This window comes from Atta colombica, unplaced genomic scaffold (assembly GCF_001594045.1).
Source record: "Atta colombica isolate Treedump-2 unplaced genomic scaffold, Acol1.0 scaffold216, whole genome shotgun sequence".
In the NCBI taxonomy this organism is placed as follows: Eukaryota; Metazoa; Arthropoda; class Insecta; order Hymenoptera; family Formicidae; genus Atta; species Atta colombica.
In genome coordinates this window covers 321642-339461 of record NW_017259312.1, presented here as the reverse complement: position 1 = coordinate 339461, position 17820 = coordinate 321642, and the positions used below count along the sequence as shown (strand labels likewise).

The 17820-nt window shown below is 34.5% G+C and overlaps 3 protein-coding genes across 5 annotated transcripts in view; 1 reads left to right on the top strand and 2 right to left on the bottom strand.

Annotated features, from left to right (window-relative positions):
• Positions 1–3297: 3297 nt before the first annotated feature.
• LOC108687793 (tRNA pseudouridine(38/39) synthase) lies at positions 3298–5964 on the top strand. 2 transcript variants are annotated; one of them, XM_018193746.1, is made up of 6 exons: positions 3298–3510; positions 3620–3753; positions 3826–4391; positions 4468–4759; positions 4840–4976; positions 5900–5964. In XM_018193746.1, exons 1-6 carry the CDS (start codon positions 3436–3438, stop codon positions 5911–5913), a joined length of 1218 nt encoding a protein of 405 aa, XP_018049235.1. In that variant the 5' UTR covers positions 3298–3435; the 3' UTR covers positions 5914–5964. The 2 variants fall into 2 exon arrangements, with proteins under 2 accessions (XP_018049235.1, XP_018049234.1); XM_018193745.1 differs by lacking the exon at positions 5900–5964 and adding an exon at positions 5623–5712.
• On the bottom strand, positions 5152–7963 carry LOC108687794 (protein phosphatase inhibitor 2-like). The gene is made up of 4 exons (XM_018193747.1): positions 7591–7963; positions 6882–7052; positions 6669–6748; positions 5152–6593 (listed from the first exon to the last, which is right to left on the bottom strand). Exons 1-4 carry the CDS (start codon positions 7668–7670, stop codon positions 6379–6381), a joined length of 546 nt encoding a protein of 181 aa, XP_018049236.1. The 5' UTR covers positions 7671–7963; the 3' UTR covers positions 5152–6378.
• A 4265-nt stretch (positions 7964–12228) lies between these two features.
• Positions 12229–17820, bottom strand: part of LOC108687807 (breast cancer anti-estrogen resistance protein 3) — an 11167-nt gene continuing 5575 nt past the window's right edge. Inside the window, exons 3-7 of one of the 2 annotated variants that reach the window (XM_018193783.1) lie at positions 16513–16627; positions 15051–15290; positions 13605–14757; positions 13105–13407; positions 12229–12876 (exon numbers count right to left, since the gene is read on the bottom strand). In XM_018193783.1, coding sequence (XP_018049272.1) covers positions 12545–12876; positions 13105–13407; positions 13605–14757; positions 15051–15290; positions 16513–16627 — 2143 coding nt within the window. In that variant the 3' untranslated portion in view covers positions 12229–12544. The remainder of the gene's footprint in view (positions 12877–13104; positions 13408–13604; positions 14758–15050; positions 15291–16512; positions 16628–17820) is intronic. The other variant, XM_018193780.1, reaches the window with a different exon arrangement.

The window sequence follows — 17820 nt, the reverse complement described above, 5'->3', positions numbered from 1 at the left end:
AGAGAGAGAGAGAGAGAGAGAGAGAGAGAGAGAGAGAGAGAGAGAGAGAGAAAGTGTGTATGTGTGTAAATATACAATCTATAAGGACTGTTAAAGCAGAGATATCGAGAATATGTTAATTAGGAGTGTGTCCGTTCTCTCCTTCGAGCGCCCGTTTTCACGAGGCTCGCCAAATCTCAGGCCGGAAGGCGGCAGAAGCGGTATTTTACAAATACTAAAAGTAAGTTTTCCCTCGCGTACATTTCTAAAATAAATAATTATGTGTTTGTAAATATATGTTACAAAGTAATGTATATTCATTGAATATTTCCTACATACACATACGTACACAGATGAATACACAGACACATATACACGTCTAACTTGGCACGTCTAGCCAATTCTAGGGGGTAATTATGTGAACGTTCACCAAGTATATTTCGTTCTCCGCTAGGGTGCTGTGTTCAAAAATACCTCGAGAAGTATAGCGGAGCATGTTAATAAAATGCCTTCGGGTATATCCCTAGAACTGATAATTATCGAATCGAATCGAATCAATGCATGCATTGTCAATTGCCTCATATCCTTTCATTTCTACGAGGAGTAATAAAGAAATATGATTCCATTCCACGCGAATCACGATGAGGAGATTTTCGATTCAAGGTAAATCGAATTTATACATCTCTCTTGCTCTAAGACGGGGTGACTTTATCATGCGAATGCGAATCACGGAGGAAAAATGTGTTGAAAGGTAAAATAGATACACTGCTCCTTTATGCGAATGAAATTGAGTTTTCGTTATTTCAACTTGCAAGTGAACTCATTAAAAGTAGAGCTCACTGAGTATTTCCGTGAGATTCTTAAGTTTCCTAAGTTGTGAGGGTCTCAGATGACGCGGCCTAAGTCAACGTAACTTGTGACGTGTAATTCACAATTCATGACCAAAGTTAACCAGAGAAAGTCTAAGAAGAAAAGAATAAAATCTTTTTTTTCCCCTCTTTTTTTTTAATGTGACGCGCAATTGTTCTCGTGTAACAGTACCCCGTTTTATGGCACGGAAATTTCGTCGTGCAGCTCGCGTTTAAATATAGAGAGACACAACGATTTCAAATACATCAAAGGCGACATCGCGACTCTCAATTCATAACGGTCTTGCGTCGTTTGAACTTTTAATAGATGAAACGACGCTCTAAACAAGGCGATGCAATATATTCAGATAAATTAAGGATAATTTTATTTCCGGTCAATACCGGTCGCATGACGAAACATTCGACGCATTTATACTCGTATTCCTACTGTTAGAGCATGCTCTTAATATCCCGTAATAATTATGTAAGCCAGTGGTGTCGCAAGCCATGCCAAAAGTTTTTTACCAATCGTCGCGAAGAGCAAAATAAAGAGAGAAAAAAAACCTGACAGCAATATATATATACATATATGCGACTAATGTATGCGTGCGTACAGCGAAGCCGAAGGCGATTATAAAGTAAGTGTGATTATAAAATAAGAGTTACGAAGCGCTCTTTCTTCGAGATACATACATCGGTGTAACATATACGAATGTATCTTTGTGAAAAATGGGCGAATTAAAAGTGATCGACTGGAATTCATTCTGTAAAATCCGATTGCCAGATTTCGAAACCGGAAGATTGGCGCTAAAACTTCGTAGTTCTCTTTCGACGAGTCTTTCGACCTCTTTTCGTAAAGAGAAAAGTTTCTTTTTCCGATTCTCTCGATCAAATAATGTAATTCGAGCAGTTAAATTTCTAATAAGATCAGAAATGGAGTTAACAAGGATTGGATGCGATTTCGGAAACTCTATTCCCGCCGATTTCTTTTAATTCAAGGATTATAGGAAAATGCCTAAAAGGTATTTTATTATCAGCAAGCACATTTACTAGCGAGAAGTAACGATTATTCTGAGGGAGGTGATTAACATTTGTTAACATTGTTATCGACTTTTATATATTATTACTATTTACATCTCTCTACCTGTACATATATTTTCGCAAGAGACAATGCATGTATCGTCAATTATCACGCGTTTAAAATATCCATCGTACCTCCATTTCGAAGGAAAAGAACTCTGCAAAAAATAAGTAAATTTAAAGGGATTGTGGAGAGAGAGAGAGAGAGAGAGAGAGAGAGAGAGAGAGAGAGAGAGAGAGAGCTCATTTTGTGTGAATGAAATCGTGAACACAATGTCGCAGGTCGCGTTCCCGTCCTTTTAGCTCGCCTATTTTTTGCAGTAGAAGAGTAAAATAGTTTACGAGTGCACTTACGTGACGATCGAGGCTCGTCGTAATGTGAGAGATTGATAGCATGCCGGCGGATAAAGATAGGATTCTTACAAGTTACCGGGCACGTGTGATATCTTACTATCTAAAGTCTATCGAGGTAATTGCTGCGCAAGGCGAATCTTAATGTTCACCGCTGTCTACTCTCAATAAAGTGACTGTCATTCAATAAATTATTTACTTTTTTAATTTGACCGTGACAAAAAAAACAAGCAATTACATATGTGTATTATATTAATATTTATAAATTATATATTAATATATACATAAATATGCTATTTAAAATACGCCGCATATATGTATATTACTTGAATTTTTCTCGACATTTCATTGTAAACAAGTCTTTCTGCATATAAACTAACAATTAAAAAATAATTCCGCTTTCAATAGGAGAATACAACAGGAGATCGCGATTCATCATGAATAAACAAAACGCAATTTAACACAATTTATTTTTCTGTATAGTTTTATGATGTATGTGAAAAATTGAAACAAAACGGAAGACGTACAACGATTTAGGATTTAATGCACATGAATCAAAGTATTTCTGTTGAAATAACATTTGATTGCAAAAATCGTTCGATGGGCGACATTCGATTTTATTGTTTCCCGCGGTGGCCATTTAATCATCCGCTTTTCAAGGTAGAACGTAAAAACAGATGATTGGCCGTCACATCGCTTCTCACAGCGCAAGTCATATCCATGTAATTCTATGAATTTATTCTTTGTAATATATTAAACTTTTTTAAACATGAATATAGACTAGACCTCTCCATCGTTCATTCCCGTGAGGACGCAATTAATAAATTTACATTTTCAATCTTTTTCTTTTTTTCCCTAACATCTAATTACATCTATCTCATTTTAATACAGAAAATATAATACAACTATTATTTTTTCAGCTGCACTCTCTGTGCCGTTCATCTTCCCTCTTTTTCTATCCGACATCCAATTGTATATCTTATTTTTAAGTGCAAAAAGCAGTGCAATTATCTTTTAGCAGGAGAGTCACATGATGCACTGTTGAGAGTACTGCACACATGTAGTATAACATAACCTCTACTTTTGACGTTTGTAATAATTATTATTCGACAGATGAAAGATCTGTGAATATTCTTCTGTGTTTACTGTAGTTTATTCTTGATGCAGAAACACGATTATGGCAAAGGTTTCGTGGAAACGTATTAAGACAACAAGAAGCACGAGAGAGCAGTTGGAAATGCTCGATAAATCGGTATGACGTTTATAAACGCGTTTTGAAAAATGTTCCATGTGTATTTATATTTTATATCGTATATTTATTTAATATATTATTTATAATCTCAACGTGATCCGGCTTGCAGGAACTGATCGATAAGATATTACAATTGGAAGCTCACAACGAGCAACTGAAACTAACAATTATAAAACGTACGGATACTAAAATGAAGAAAGAAGAGACATCAGGGAAAGTAAGAAAGTCATTTGATTTTTCACGGTAAATACGTTGCTCTTGAACTTGTCACGATTTTTTTTTCATTCGAGTGATAATCTATAATTTCAATCGCAGATGTTACAAACGGCACATTCTGCTAAAGTTTTATTATCTTGGTTGGGACTATCACGGTTTTGCTGTACAGGAAGATAATACTGATACCATTGAGCATCATTTATTCGCAGCTCTGCTAAAAAGTTGCTGCATAGAATCCCGTGAGAATTCAAATTACCATCGTTGTGGACGAACCGATAAAGGTGTTAGCTCCTTCTCTCAAGTAATCTCATTGGATGTACGCAGTAGATTAGAACCAGAAAATCAAGACAACCTATCCGATGAGTTGCCATATTGTAAAATATTGAACAGATTACTACCAGCAAACATAAGATGTATAGCATGGTGTCCGGTCTCATCCACTTTCTCCGCAAGATTTGACTGCAAGTTTAGAAGCTATAGATATTTCTTTCCAAGGGGTAATTTAAATATAGAGGCCATGGACAAAGCTGCCAAGTATGTCATAGGAAATCATGATTTCCGTAATATTTGTAAAATGGATGTAGCTAATGGTGTAATTAATTTTAAAAGAACTGTAATGGATGCAAGAGTGAGTTCTCTTAATCAGAATGTGGAAAAATCAACAGGTATCTTAAATTTTTTCAGCTGTTTAATATTTACTATTGACATATAATGTACAGTAAATTCTATTTTATTTTCAAGGCTATGATATGTGTGAATTAGAAATCACAAGTCAAGCCTTTCTTTGGCATCAAATTCGTTGTTTAATGGGCATCTTGTTGTTGGTTGGACAAAGAAAAGAAGAGCCTGAAATAATCTTGAAGCTCCTAGACATTGAGACTTGCCCACAGAAGCCACAGTACAATATGGCTCATCAAGTTCCATTGAATCTCTGGTATTGTGATTATGAAAGCATAAATTGGTTTATGGACGAAAATGAATTATTAAACACTATCAAAGTATTACAACAGGATTGGGCTCTCAATACTATAAAGTATGTTTAATAAAAGAGAAATTCACATAATCGTACACGTGATCAGTTTTATAATTAAATTCCTTTTTTGTCGTATACAGATCTATAATGATTAAAAATATGTTGATGAAATTGGAAAATTTCATTAACTGTGTAAATAGTGATTTTCAAAGCGATTGTCTACTTCTTGGAGTACAATCAAAAATATATCAACCACTGATGAAGCGAGAAATGTGTGGTAAGTATACGATCAATAAAACTAGTGAATGTAAATTCATCGATAAAGTCAAGATTTAATTTCCAACTTTTAGTATGTTGTTAAAAAAACGTTTTCTTTTTCACTTTACGTTATTTATTCATAATGTAGCTCATATATTTATTAATTTCAAGACATTGCATACAAATACACTGTTTTAAGTCTATTAATATACTTTGTATTAGACTATGATACAGACATTCAAAATATTTTGACGATCATATATACGTAATTTCAAAATTTTTTTTCTAATACTATGTCGCCGCGATTGGACGTCTATATTTGAGATTACAATTTTCTAAATGTACATTTCTTGAATAGTACAATTAAGTCTGTCCAACACATGATTTACAAGCAAAATGTTTCTCCCTATCATTTCGATGAATAAAATGTACAAGATGTAACGAAAGAGAATAGATTATCATATAGACATGTGTTCGTTGTATTCATGCGTTGCAATCAATTAGTTAGATATCATTAAAGAAAAAAGAATAATTGAGAATTGAGATAAAGAGTGAGTGCATGAATTAAGATAAGCTTGATGAATTTGGACAGACTTATACTACATAATCCGCTTGGTACAAACTGAATACTTATGTATGTGTATATAATCTATTTTCTTTTACAGACAGTTTGGAAAATAAAATCAAACATTATGAGAAGAAACGAAAATTTGAAGTCATACATTCCGAGGTTACATAGCATACATCTATGCTAATCACAGAACTTGTGTAATATATTACACACACACACACACTAATAGTTTTAAATACATATGTTTTTCTCTCTTTATGTAAATACATACAGCGTCTTAAATTTTCTCTATATGTGAGGGCTTTGTTTAGCCTTATTGTTCGTCAAATTTTGATAGTAATTAGAATTTTCAAAAACATTAAATTTTACAGGAACGCTGTGTTGAAATAATGTCGATAGGCCTGGAATAATTCGCGAAAGAATGACGAGGAAAGTCTATACGAAGCAATAATTAAATTAAGTTTTTATAATGGAAACTAAAATAAATCATTAAACAAGATGAATTTTTCTGTGCATAGCTTACTAGTATTTTTAAGTACTCATAATGTTATTGTAACTTTATCTAATCTTGGAAAATCTAACAGAGGTTTATGCTAAACATTCAAATTCATTTTAAAATGTTTATTTACAGAGGATGGAGCTAAAGAGCTATAAAGATGGAGTTGAAAAAAGTTATATATACATAATTAAAATGCGAAATTTAACTTGGGCATTTTAATGTAATTGATGTAAACACTTTCTTTGCTGCTTGATATATTTTAGTCGCGATAGCATTAAACAGTCAAGTCAACATTGCGAAATTATGACTGTGATCGACGATTTAAGAAAATTATCAATCGATGTTTTTCGTTTATTTCTTTTCGGTTCTATCACAGGACGGCATGCATTTGAAACGTGTGTCAAAATTGCTTTCTTCCTCTGACGAATTTTCCTCATTATTTTTACCCTCGCCATCTTCATCTTCCTCTTCTAATTCTTCTTGTTCTAAAAGTCTTCTCGCCATTTGTACAGCATGCCACTCTCGGTAATGGCCCTTTCTTTTTGCCTCGAAAGCTCTTCTCCTTTCTAAAATAGAATGCGTCAATAATTACAATTTTTATATTATAAAGTAATTAATTTCTACATTATAAGATGTTTAACCTTTTTCTTCGGGAGTTTCTTCGTCTTCCTCTTCTTCACTGGATTCCTCAAAAATTTTGGGCTTACTACCTCCAGCTAATCTGAATTTTAATAATAAAATAGATAATATTAAATATAATTTTATTAACAATAATATAATCGAAGCATATAATTGTAAATCAATGTATCTTGTATTAATAACTAAAATTATAATTGTATATCATGTCTACTTACTTTGCTGCAAGAGCACTAGCATCTAATTGATCAAACTCATGTTCATTTTGGAGGCCTTCAAAATTATATGGGGTTTTTGGTTCTTCAATCTTCATATGGCCATAATCCTTATCAGCAGGATGAAGAGTAGCAATAATATTCATTTCATCCCATGTTGTTTCTTTGTTCGGTCTACATGATTAATGTAAGATAAATAAAAAAATGATGTTCATCACTAGGTCTAAAAATAGAATCTGTGTCAACTAACGCTGGGTAATGCCCATTACTTCACAACTTAGGAATATTCAAACAATATTATACTTTTCTTTCTAAGTTTTTAACTTTGAATTGAATAATTCCAGAAAAATATACATACTTTAATCCTGATTATATCCTGATAAAAAAAAGAGGATTTTTTGGAAAATATTTTTCACAGAGATAATCGCGAATTCTGAACGATATGTTTGAGGTAATATTGAGTAAAAAACAGTAAATCAAATTGAGATCACATATTATCTCGAGAGAAATGTTCAATAATTATTTGTTCTCTTTGTCGAGACGTCTGTCACGGTTTGCGTGAACTCGTGATTTATAAATACCGGACGAATATGCCGCGTGTGACACGCAAGTCACGCGAACCGCCTTTAACGTCAACGGGAGACGCCGACAGCGGGTTTTGCATGCATCTCTATTTTTACGCCAATCGAAATTTAATTAATGCGTCTTTCACCTAGGCGCCTCCGGATTGTCAAAACTGCTGGACGTCTTGAGGATTCCTTTGGAAGGCCGTTTCGACAGGTTCTCTGCCATTATAATCGGGTATAATCACGACAGTCACTCACGATGGTAATGCCGCGGCTGCATGTTTACCAATGGATTTCGCTTCGGCGAAATAACCTGCCTGCACTGGGTGTCACTTGGTGTCTCTTACTTACGGAGCATCCTCTCGCACGCTTCTGCTCCTACCACAAACTTCAATAGATACTACTAGATTGCTAACTCTTTAGGACAAGCTTCTGTGAAATGAACCCCGAAATTGGAGTAGTTCTGCGCATGCGTCACGAATATACTCAAAGGAATGCAGTGGCGTTTTTCGTTGTACAACCAGAAGCTATCACAATTAAGGCTATCTTCGTCTTCTGATCCCTGAAGACGAAGATAGCCTTGAGTTGTGGTAGCTTCTGGTTAGATAACGAAAAAACGCCCCAGTATGGCTGTTTTGCATCAACTGTTTACATGTTAAACGTATAGGCTTGTATTCAGAACGCTCTTACAACGATTTAGTGCGCATGCTATATATATTTTACGTTACGCATACTATAGAATTTTAGAGATAAAAGCGCGCTTTTATCAAGAAAAGCACGTTCTGAATACTGAATACTTCATAACCTTATGAAAGTGATATAATCTCATAACGAAAAATTTTGTTTCTTTTTTGAAAGAGAAAGTGGTGTGATTTCATAGCGAAAAATTTTGTTTTTTTTGGAAGAAAGAGTTCAAGTAAAAAGGTAAAGATATTGGAAAGACAATTGAATATTAATAAACGAGTATAAAAGATCTTATTCAATGTCTTATAAATTAGGGGCTCCGCACAAGAAAAGGAAAGAAACAGAGAACAAAGAACAGAGAATAAGAATTTTAACCTATCAGAAATCATGTATTGTGGAATACACAATTTTTGATAGGTTGAAATTCTTATTCTTTGTTCCTTTTATTATGTCTCTTAGAATAATTTATGATAGCTTAGGATTATGAAAATAAGTATTTGGTGGTTTTAATATTATTAAATAGATTAATCCGTCAAAATAGTGTGCTGATGTGCTTTTTGTGCGCATGTGTAGATATACGTCACACGGAGCGGTTCTCAACGCATGCGTATAATGTTACATCAAAATTGGGAGTCACTTTTTCAAACAAGTTAGCAGTCTAGTAGTATATATAGAAATCTATGACTCGATCTCTATTATGATCATAAACAAAAAAATGAGATTGTGTGGCGCCGTCCTTTGATCAGAGAGAAGTTTAAGAGTGGACATGCTGGTACAATGGCTGCGTTCAGTAGAGAAATGGTTCGACTTATTTACACTTTTTTATACTTTTTACACTTAAAATGAGATAGATATATATTTAGCGCTGAAAAGAGAGAAAACAAAGGTGCTAAGCGTCTTATTGACCTACCGTTAACTAGCGATAGCCAATGGCAGGATAATCCTGGAAGAAAGCGCGGCTCTCATTGGCTCACTAGTTAACGACAGCGATAATTGTCGATAAAATGTTTAAAGAATCCCGCAACTGATTAATATTTTCTGTTGAAAATTCTTTTTTTTCTGCAATTATCATCTCTGTTAATAATCAAACTTTGACGATAAAATTGATGGAAACTTGACTAAAATTACAATTTTAAAGAAAAATCAAGTATTATTGAGTTCTAAATGCATAAATACATCTACTAAACTAATAAATCATAAAATTAGTATAATATTATCAGTTTTTAACTCTTAATTATTTTAATATTTACAAGGATATGAACTCCCGTAAAGATATCGGTCTTTAATAATATCTCGTCGATAATGCAGTCAATAGCTCAGCAGAGAAAGCAGCTCTGTAATTATAGTAAATTTCTTTAATATGATTGGTTACGCATTTAGTGAAAAACTAACGGCAAGACTAATCATATTTAAAAAATTTACAATAGTTGCAAAGCTATATATTTTTTTGTCAAAGTCGCGTATTGATTAGTCCGCCATGTTTCAGAAATCAATTCTTTGCTCTCTTTCCATCCACCACTAAACTAAGAAGATTAAAGAGAGAAAGTTAAAGAGAGAACAAAGAGTGGGGAAAGGACTAAAAATGATGGATGCGAATATTTATATTATAGTACTCTAATGTAAGTGCGAAATGCAAGTGACGCATAATCAAAGTGATACGTAATTTTTGTGATGCATGTCACACACTATATAAGCACACACACGTGTATAATTTATAACAGAATATAATTTATTTCAACAGTAGAATATTTATGAACCATATATTATTCAAATAACTAACTATAACTAATAATAAAAATACTTATACGATCAAGCGGATCTTAGTATCCAATAATATTTTTAAGTGAATTTTATTAAATTTATAATCTTGTAATTTCATAATTTTTGTTTGAAATTTTAAAATTTACGTAAAAAATATTATAAGACATGAAGATTTGCTCTTCGACCTATGCCATATTTCATTATCTTAGTTATTTAAATAATTTACATATTTATATATTTAATATTATTTTTATACTGATCTATATAATTTTCTAAATGTATTGTCTGGGATTTTAAATGGGTGATTATCCCGTAATCATCTTCTTATTAAATTCAAATGTCTTGCGAATTTTATTATTTTCGTTGTCATTTTCCTCTACACAAAGCATAAAAATAATGTCCATTACTGGAAACTAATAATTTATGGGTACGATCAACGCGATGCTGCAAACGCTTTGAAACGTTTTTTAACTGGTTGGTTTGTAAAATTCTTTCTTTTAATTGGTCCATCAAACGCTTCAAAGCATTTGTAGCGAAATTTTGACCATAGCCTATGTCTAAGTTGAACGGATTTTGACAAATTTCAACTAATTTCAACCAATCTCGATACGCTTTAACGCTTTGATACAATTCGATATAGAATTTCTTGTCGGACAATGTCACGTGAGAAATGTCGCATTTCCACTATGATGAAAACTACCTAATCAAATGAGAGCTTACTTTTATCATTTAGAGCTGGTTGTTCCATCTTTTGGTAAATTTTGCCTGTTGAATAAGAAGCAAGATTATCCAATTACATGCATAAATTACCAGATTTTTATCTCACAGATAAAATTTATCAAAATTTATCAAAAAGTGGAACAACCGGTATTTACACTAAGTTTTAGAGATACAATCGACCCTCATACAAGGATTGTAGGTTGCTTATATCAGAGAAAAACCTGAGAGAAGACATGAGCAACGTTCCACTTTTCAAGGCTGGAGATGATAAATCGATATTTGCTATGTAGTTTACATCCACTTTGTCAGAAGGTAGTAGTCACACGGTAGCATTTTGCAGTTACAGATTTTAGATCATCATGTCTAAAGCTCTAGATACCAAAGTAACGCATTCCTTTGTCTAAGCCGAAATGCCAACAGCCTTCCTATTGGCTATTTCGATCGCCATTACGATTTAGTCCAATAAGCGCTTAGTATTATTAGTATAGAGTAGTAGATCCAAAATGAAGGATGCACTATTTTGGTATCTAGAGCTTTAGTCATGTCCTCTCTCAGATTTCTCTCTGCTCCTATCCTCTTTCCAGTAGTATATGTTTTAAGGAGCTTCTGTTACAGTCCATATCTATTTGGTCTATATTTTTAGATCTAACGAATATTTCAATCAGATGCAAGAGCGCACTGAGCGCTCAGTTGTAGTACTGAATGATCCAATATGAACAGACCTAATATTTCGAATATTTTGTAGGATTTTATATCAGTTATGTATCATCATGAGTGCCAGAAAATGCCGTGCGATTATCGTATTTTTGTGATTAATAATTACTTACGTTTGTGCGTGATAATTACTTATGTTTTCGAAAGTGTCAAATTATATAAAGAATGAAAGAAACTGCGACGAAAAATTGGCGGAAAAGAAAGAAGACACATATGGAGGCATAGAGCGACAACGAGAAATGGTGAGTAATTCAATATTTCTTAATATTTTTATATATGTTACTTGTACAATAAACTATTTATTCTTACTTATTTGGATAATTTAAAAACGAAAATTAGAAAATTTTTATTTATGAAATGTTAGAAATGTTTATATATATTTTTCGGAAATTATGTATAACTATTTTAATAATATCTTTCTTTTGAATAAAATAAAAAATAATAAAAATTAAGTTAAATATTTGGAGCCAGTAAAGAATTATTTTTAGAAACATTATTTTGGCGTGAGATTAATTTAATTTGAATTTTACATTTGTATTTTGTAAATTAATATAATTAAGATAATTATTATGACTCATTTTGTACATTGTATAGCTTCAAGCTTTATTAATTATTAATTTAATCTACTTTATTAATTATTTTTTTTAATTATTAATTTTAATTTAATTAAAATGTTAATTTCAATTAATGGATCCCTAAATATTGCAAGTGTAATATTTTATAAATCTATCTGAAAGTTAATGAAGGTATCTTGATGAAAATAAAAAATCACGAAAAATACTTTTTTAAATTTGTATATTAAGTATGAACAAATATGAACAACACTTACAACATAATATTATAGAATTACATTGTCAATTAAAGTTAAGTACAGTTGACGATACGTATGTAGGCTTCAATCAAGCCTTTCTCGATCAATTCTTTGGATGCTGTTGCTTACACGATTCAAAACAAGCATTAGATTTAGGAAGAACATTCGATATTTCAGAGATATACTCTACGATTCGAGATTATATGTAGTAGCAATAAAGTGGCACTTCATTAATGCAGGGGATGTTTTAATTTCTTGTATCATGTTAGCCGACGTATTCGAAGCTATAAAAATCTAAAAAAAATCCGTAACGGTGATATTTCGAGGAAGAAGATAAACTCTCATATAGGGAATTACGTCTTCAGACTCTCTCTATTCTTCAGATCTTTGAGATCCTTTGGTTTATTTTTTTAAGCGGCCACTTCGCTCGCCGCACACTTATCGTACATTGCGTCTAAGACTTGAATAAACTTCAAATGACGTTCTTCCGGAGCGACAGTAGCACCGCGGCTGCCCCATAAGAACTTGATGTGAAATTCAGTACGAAAGGCGTCCGATAGTAATTCATCATTTCTGCAACCTTCTAAGACGATTTCCGCATTTCTGCGAAAGAGCGGCAGACTATCGGCTAGTTTGCGAGCCGCCTCAAGATGCGACCAGACGATTGATAGACCGCAATCGGATGCTGAATTTTCCCATGGTGAAAGAATCGCTGCTGTGAGTCCGAAAGGTGCTACAGTACCTATAATAAATTTTGTTGAATGAGGAAATGATATAGTAATTGAAAGAAAAAAAGAAAATAAATTGACAATTAATAATAACGAAAAAAATACGAACAAATATAGATATCTGTATTTAAAACAATTATAAGACGAGTATGCAAACGAAGGAAGATATCTTCTGTTTATTCACTGATTATTTTATAAGTAATTTTAAAATTTTAGTATATAATTATTTTTTATATGATTACCTAAAACATCTTCGGGACCACGTTCGCCAAGTAACGCAATCGGTAATAAATGTGGTAACGTTGTATTAGGCGCTTGCGGATTGGTACATTCGTTCATAGCCCGTAGAGTAGGTCTCAATTTCGCTTCGAAACTGAAAGCTTCGTCTGTATGTTTTTGTCGTAGCAAGTGCCATGTATTGGCCAGTCTCTGAATTTGCGGTAAGCATAGACCGAGCATTACGCCACAGAAGCCATAAAGATTGCCGAGCGCGGTTTTAGTGTCGATTGCTACTTTGATCCATTTACTGATAGTAGCTGCTCTTTCTACGATATTGACAATCGTCATTTAGAAGCAAGAAAAATTAAGTGCTTTCTTTTTAATATTTATAACTTATATTTAATTTATTTTGTGTAAACTTAAAATATATTTTTTCTTTCTTAATAATTTTTATAAATATTTATCATAGCTGAAAATTAATTGAAATAGACTAATTAAAATAAAATAAAATTTTAAAATTCACCTATAGCTGTAGCACCAGCCAACACGGTCACCGCCACCAATAGTTTCAGGCATTCAGATCTCTCAATTAGGTCCATTCTAGCTTGTCTACCGTGAGGAAGGGTCGCCAGTTCGATCCCGCTTAATCCACTTCTGTTTCCTAGTCCCGGTTGAAGTGCCACTTCAAGATCAAGCCTCGTGAGATGAGAAGCGAGCACTCTTGGTGCTGAATCCAATAACATTCCTGAGACTCCCCTCAGGGCTGTTGGATCCAAAGGTCTGTGTTCGCCGGTTGGTAACAATAATGTCGTAAAACCCTCGATATCGAGCATAGTAGTGATTTCTAGAGACGGTGCGGCTATCACCAATTGTTCTTCTGCCGATAGTTCGTATTCGCTGTTATTGTTGCCATTGATACCGTCGTTACTGGTGTTATAATGACTACGTATCACCACGCCCTTAATTGGCACCGAAGAAGAGGGATTGCTGGCACCGCCAGAATTATTAGTCTCGAATTCGCTATCTCCCGATCCGTTTCCGCTGTCGCTGCCGGAGGCTTGATAGCTTTGATGATGATGGTGATGGTGATGATGATGGTGATGATGATGATGCTGATGATTCGGCACATAGGGCACTCTGGGAGGTTTAGGTGGCGCTGTGTTCAAGGTATTTTGAAGATTCAAACATGGTGACTGTTGCTGTTGCTGTTGCAACGCTGGATCCGATATCACCCGGGTGATCTTTTGACGACCCAACGATAGAGAACAAGAGGGTGGTTGGTTCTGAATTGGCGGTACTCGTGGTAGAGTACTGGATTGGATAGGTAATTGCGGTCCTGTTTGTTGATTGCTGTCTCGAGCAACATGCTGATCTGGAGTATGATGTTGAGCGGTCAAAGAATGGCTGCGCTGTTGTTTTCTGGGTAGGCGAGGTGGCGAACCAGTTGACAGAGAAGTGGAGGAAGGACTAGAACAGTGTTGATTATTCGTAGGCCCTGCAACGCATGTCAGTGGCACTGATCTGGGCTTTGGGGTAATGATTCGAGCTCCGCTAGCTTGACTAATTGGACGACCACTGCCAACGTAGAAGGTTATGAGATCGGCGACCGTATCGAAAGCTTCATCTTCGAACTGATATTGCGCCCTTTCATAAACCGTATCGGGCTGAATTACGACCTACCAAGAAAAATTAGATTATTCTTAAATCTATTGTAAAATGGAATTGTTTTTAAATATTGAATAAATTATTTATCTATTTAATGAAAAACAATTAAAAAAGGAAAAATTTCTAATATATTTTATTAATTCCAACATGAATGTTGATATTCAAAGAAATTAAAGATATCACTAACATACTTATTTCTAATTTCTTTGTACAAGAAAAGTATATGTTTCATATAATCCAAAACAATTAGATTGCGATTAGGATTTTTAAAGCAATCTTCCTCGATTTAATCATGACAACTTACTCGATTGATAACGAAATGTAACGGTTGACTTTTCCATCGTACAGTTAGGACATAATTGCCAGGTTGGGAAGCGCAATCGCGCACTAAAAAATCACCGTCATTCGACACTTCCGCCTCCGCACCTTTTCGACCACCACGCAACGTACTACCATGATACCAGGCGTGCGATCGTAGATCTCGAGGATCGAGAAGTCGCAATTCTCTTTCCAAGAGTTTGCGAGTGGATTCCTCAGGTGGCTCCTTTAAAACCGATAAAAGGAGAAGTTTTTATATCATCCTGGATTTCGTTAATTCTAATTTAATTTCGAAGCATTTATGCTATGCTGCATATTTCATTTTAAACGTGTACATTTTTTTTAAATAGAAAGGAATTGAGACATCGCAGATATGCAGTTTGAATTACAAAAAAATACTCCATTAATATCTATCAAAAACTTGATTTTATCAATGAACTTCTCTCTAATACTATGAATGATGATTATTGTTGTAAATGATTTGAATATATTACATCGGCACATTCTAACATCGTTAATTAATTACTTGGAATGAGAGAAGAGAGAGAGAGAGAGAGAGAGAGAGAGAGAGAGAGAGAGAGAGAGAGAGAGAGAGAGAGCGAATGTTCCGCGTAAGACAATTGTAACAATCAATGCTAGAGACCGGAGTCTGTGGTCCAGCGAAGATTGGCTTAATAAGAGCAGCCTTGAGCTCCCCATCACATTGCCGTCGATCATCTGCGACTCGTCATCAACGCGTCAAATAGCTTGGTTATCATACAACCCATCATGGTTTATACTTGAGTATATCGTTCTATTTAATTGCTTCCTATATATCGTATACGACAAAAAAGCTGGCAATGCCGCTTCAACTTAAACCCATAATTACGTGTTTGATCGATTACGCGAATATGTGTGAGAGCCCGATGACATATAAAATATGACATACAAAATATTCCGGATAGTGCAGCATGTATTTTTTATTATATTTTTAATATAATAAAATTTGCATGACCAGAAATATCAATTATTTAGTTATAAAAACGAAAATTGTATGTTCTTTTCAAACTTCAAGAAAAAAAAAACGAAGGAATTAAAATTGTCATTTCTCATTTAATTTTGAAGGTTTCACTTTAAATTACATGTAATTTTAAAATTAATTAAAGATTGATTTAATTCTAGAATGTAATGTTAATATTTTAATTAAGGGGAACATTAACATTTTAGGAATTGACTAATTTAGGAATTGATTTCGGATTTCAGAGAATCAGCGAAAGGTAAACACTGTACACAACATGTACGATGTGGAATTAATTAAGTCTAGTCAAATCAGTGCACATATGAATATTCATGATTATTCGAAGACAAATCCCAGTGAATTTGATTAATCCAATGTTACTCAATTTCTCCAAGTAATGAACAAAATCAATCTTCAACGATAAACAACCCATATATGATCGAGTACTCACCATCAGTGGAGACAGGTTATTGCTGTTTTCAGGTGTCTTCGTTGAGGGTAATTCTCGTTCACTTGGAGGATAGATGCAATGATCCACCCTCGCGTCGCTGTCTTCCTCCGGCGTCCTGTGATCAGAACGAGACTTTCAGTCGTTCACATCTCTGTGCTTCATGCTCGACCTCCGGCGAGGTTCTCTCTCATAGATTTCGGTTCTCTCGTCCAGAAGAAAAGCTCCGTGCGGCTCTTTGGACGGGCGGATAGAGTTTGATCGCAATTCTCGAGTTCAGAGACTACGCGCGCGCACGCACGCACCCCACTGACCAGCGATTCAAGCAGGATCGTATTTTCACAGGGTATCGCGGGGGTACCATCGGGTGATATTAATAGATCGCAAGGAAAGAGCGAAAGACAGAAGAGAAAGAGAGAGAAGGTTGATTACGCGTGCCAAGGAAAATATTTTCTTTCCGTCGATTTCTTTGTTGGTCCATACGCGTTGTCGGCGATTAACCAGCGGTTAAATCCGACGCGCGAGCTGGCTTCGCGCGATAAGAGGCCATGCCGTCGCGGATAACAAGCGTGTAGAAAATAATGCCGCTGGTTAGTGTGCGAGTAGCTCGACGTATATATGCCTGTTAACTCCATTAAATCATCATAGGACAACTTGAACGTGCAATTATTTTTTTTTACATAAATTATAATATTTCGTACAGCAATTATTCAGTTTAGATTTTTTGTGCTTTAATTCATATAAGAGTAAATAAAAAAAAAAAAGAATTAAAGTCTGTCACATTTTACATTCGTCCGATGACAATGATCGCGATTACTATGCACCTTTGAACTCCTAAAATGGTACACTACTGCGATGTTATCGCCCTCGTTCGTTTCTACCCGCTCTACACTCGCCCCTTCTTCTCGTTCGTCAAAACTAATGGTTTTGATAGACGATGGATATCGAAGTAGATGTGTGTCGACGATAGATGCTTCTCACGTTACGTATTTTCTTATACTGAAAAATGTAACGCAAGACAGAGTAAAAGTGCATTGCTTTTATCGCTTCCGACCGGGTTATTCCGTCGATACGGGGGGTTATTGATCTCCTCGGACAAGGGGCTGCATATATATATATATATATATATATATATGAAGGGAGTCGACGGCCAAGGTGCGCTTGCGTCATCTGGAAACGTTCGATAAGTGGCATCATCGAGATATTCTGAGCCGATATTGTACTTGCTCGTATAAGAACATGACATTTAATTTAAGTATAATGTTTTGTACCATTTTTATTTCAAATTTTGCCTCTCCAATTAAGAATTGG

Bases quoted from the DNA above. Each gene is read 5' to 3' on its own strand.
- LOC108687793 (XM_018193745.1), top strand. From the start codon at position 3,436: ATGGCAAAGGTTTCGTGGAAACGTATTAAGACAACAAGAAGCACGAGA. The intron at 4,760-4,839 runs GTATGTTTAATA...TGTCGTATACAG, and splicing joins TGGGCTCTCAATACTATAAA to ATCTATAATGATTAAAAATA. The intron at 4,977-5,622 runs GTAAGTATACGA...TTTCTTTTACAG, and splicing joins GATGAAGCGAGAAATGTGTG to ACAGTTTGGAAAATAAAATC.
- LOC108687794 (XM_018193747.1), bottom strand. From the start codon at position 7,670: ATGGCAGAGAACCTGTCGAAACGGCCTTCCAAAGGAATCCTCAAGACG. The intron at 6,749-6,881 runs GTAAGTAGACAT...ATTAAAATTCAG, and splicing joins GCTAGTGCTCTTGCAGCAAA to ATTAGCTGGAGGTAGTAAGC. The intron at 6,594-6,668 runs GTTAAACATCTT...ATTCTATTTTAG, and splicing joins AGAAACTCCCGAAGAAAAAG to AAAGGAGAAGAGCTTTCGAG.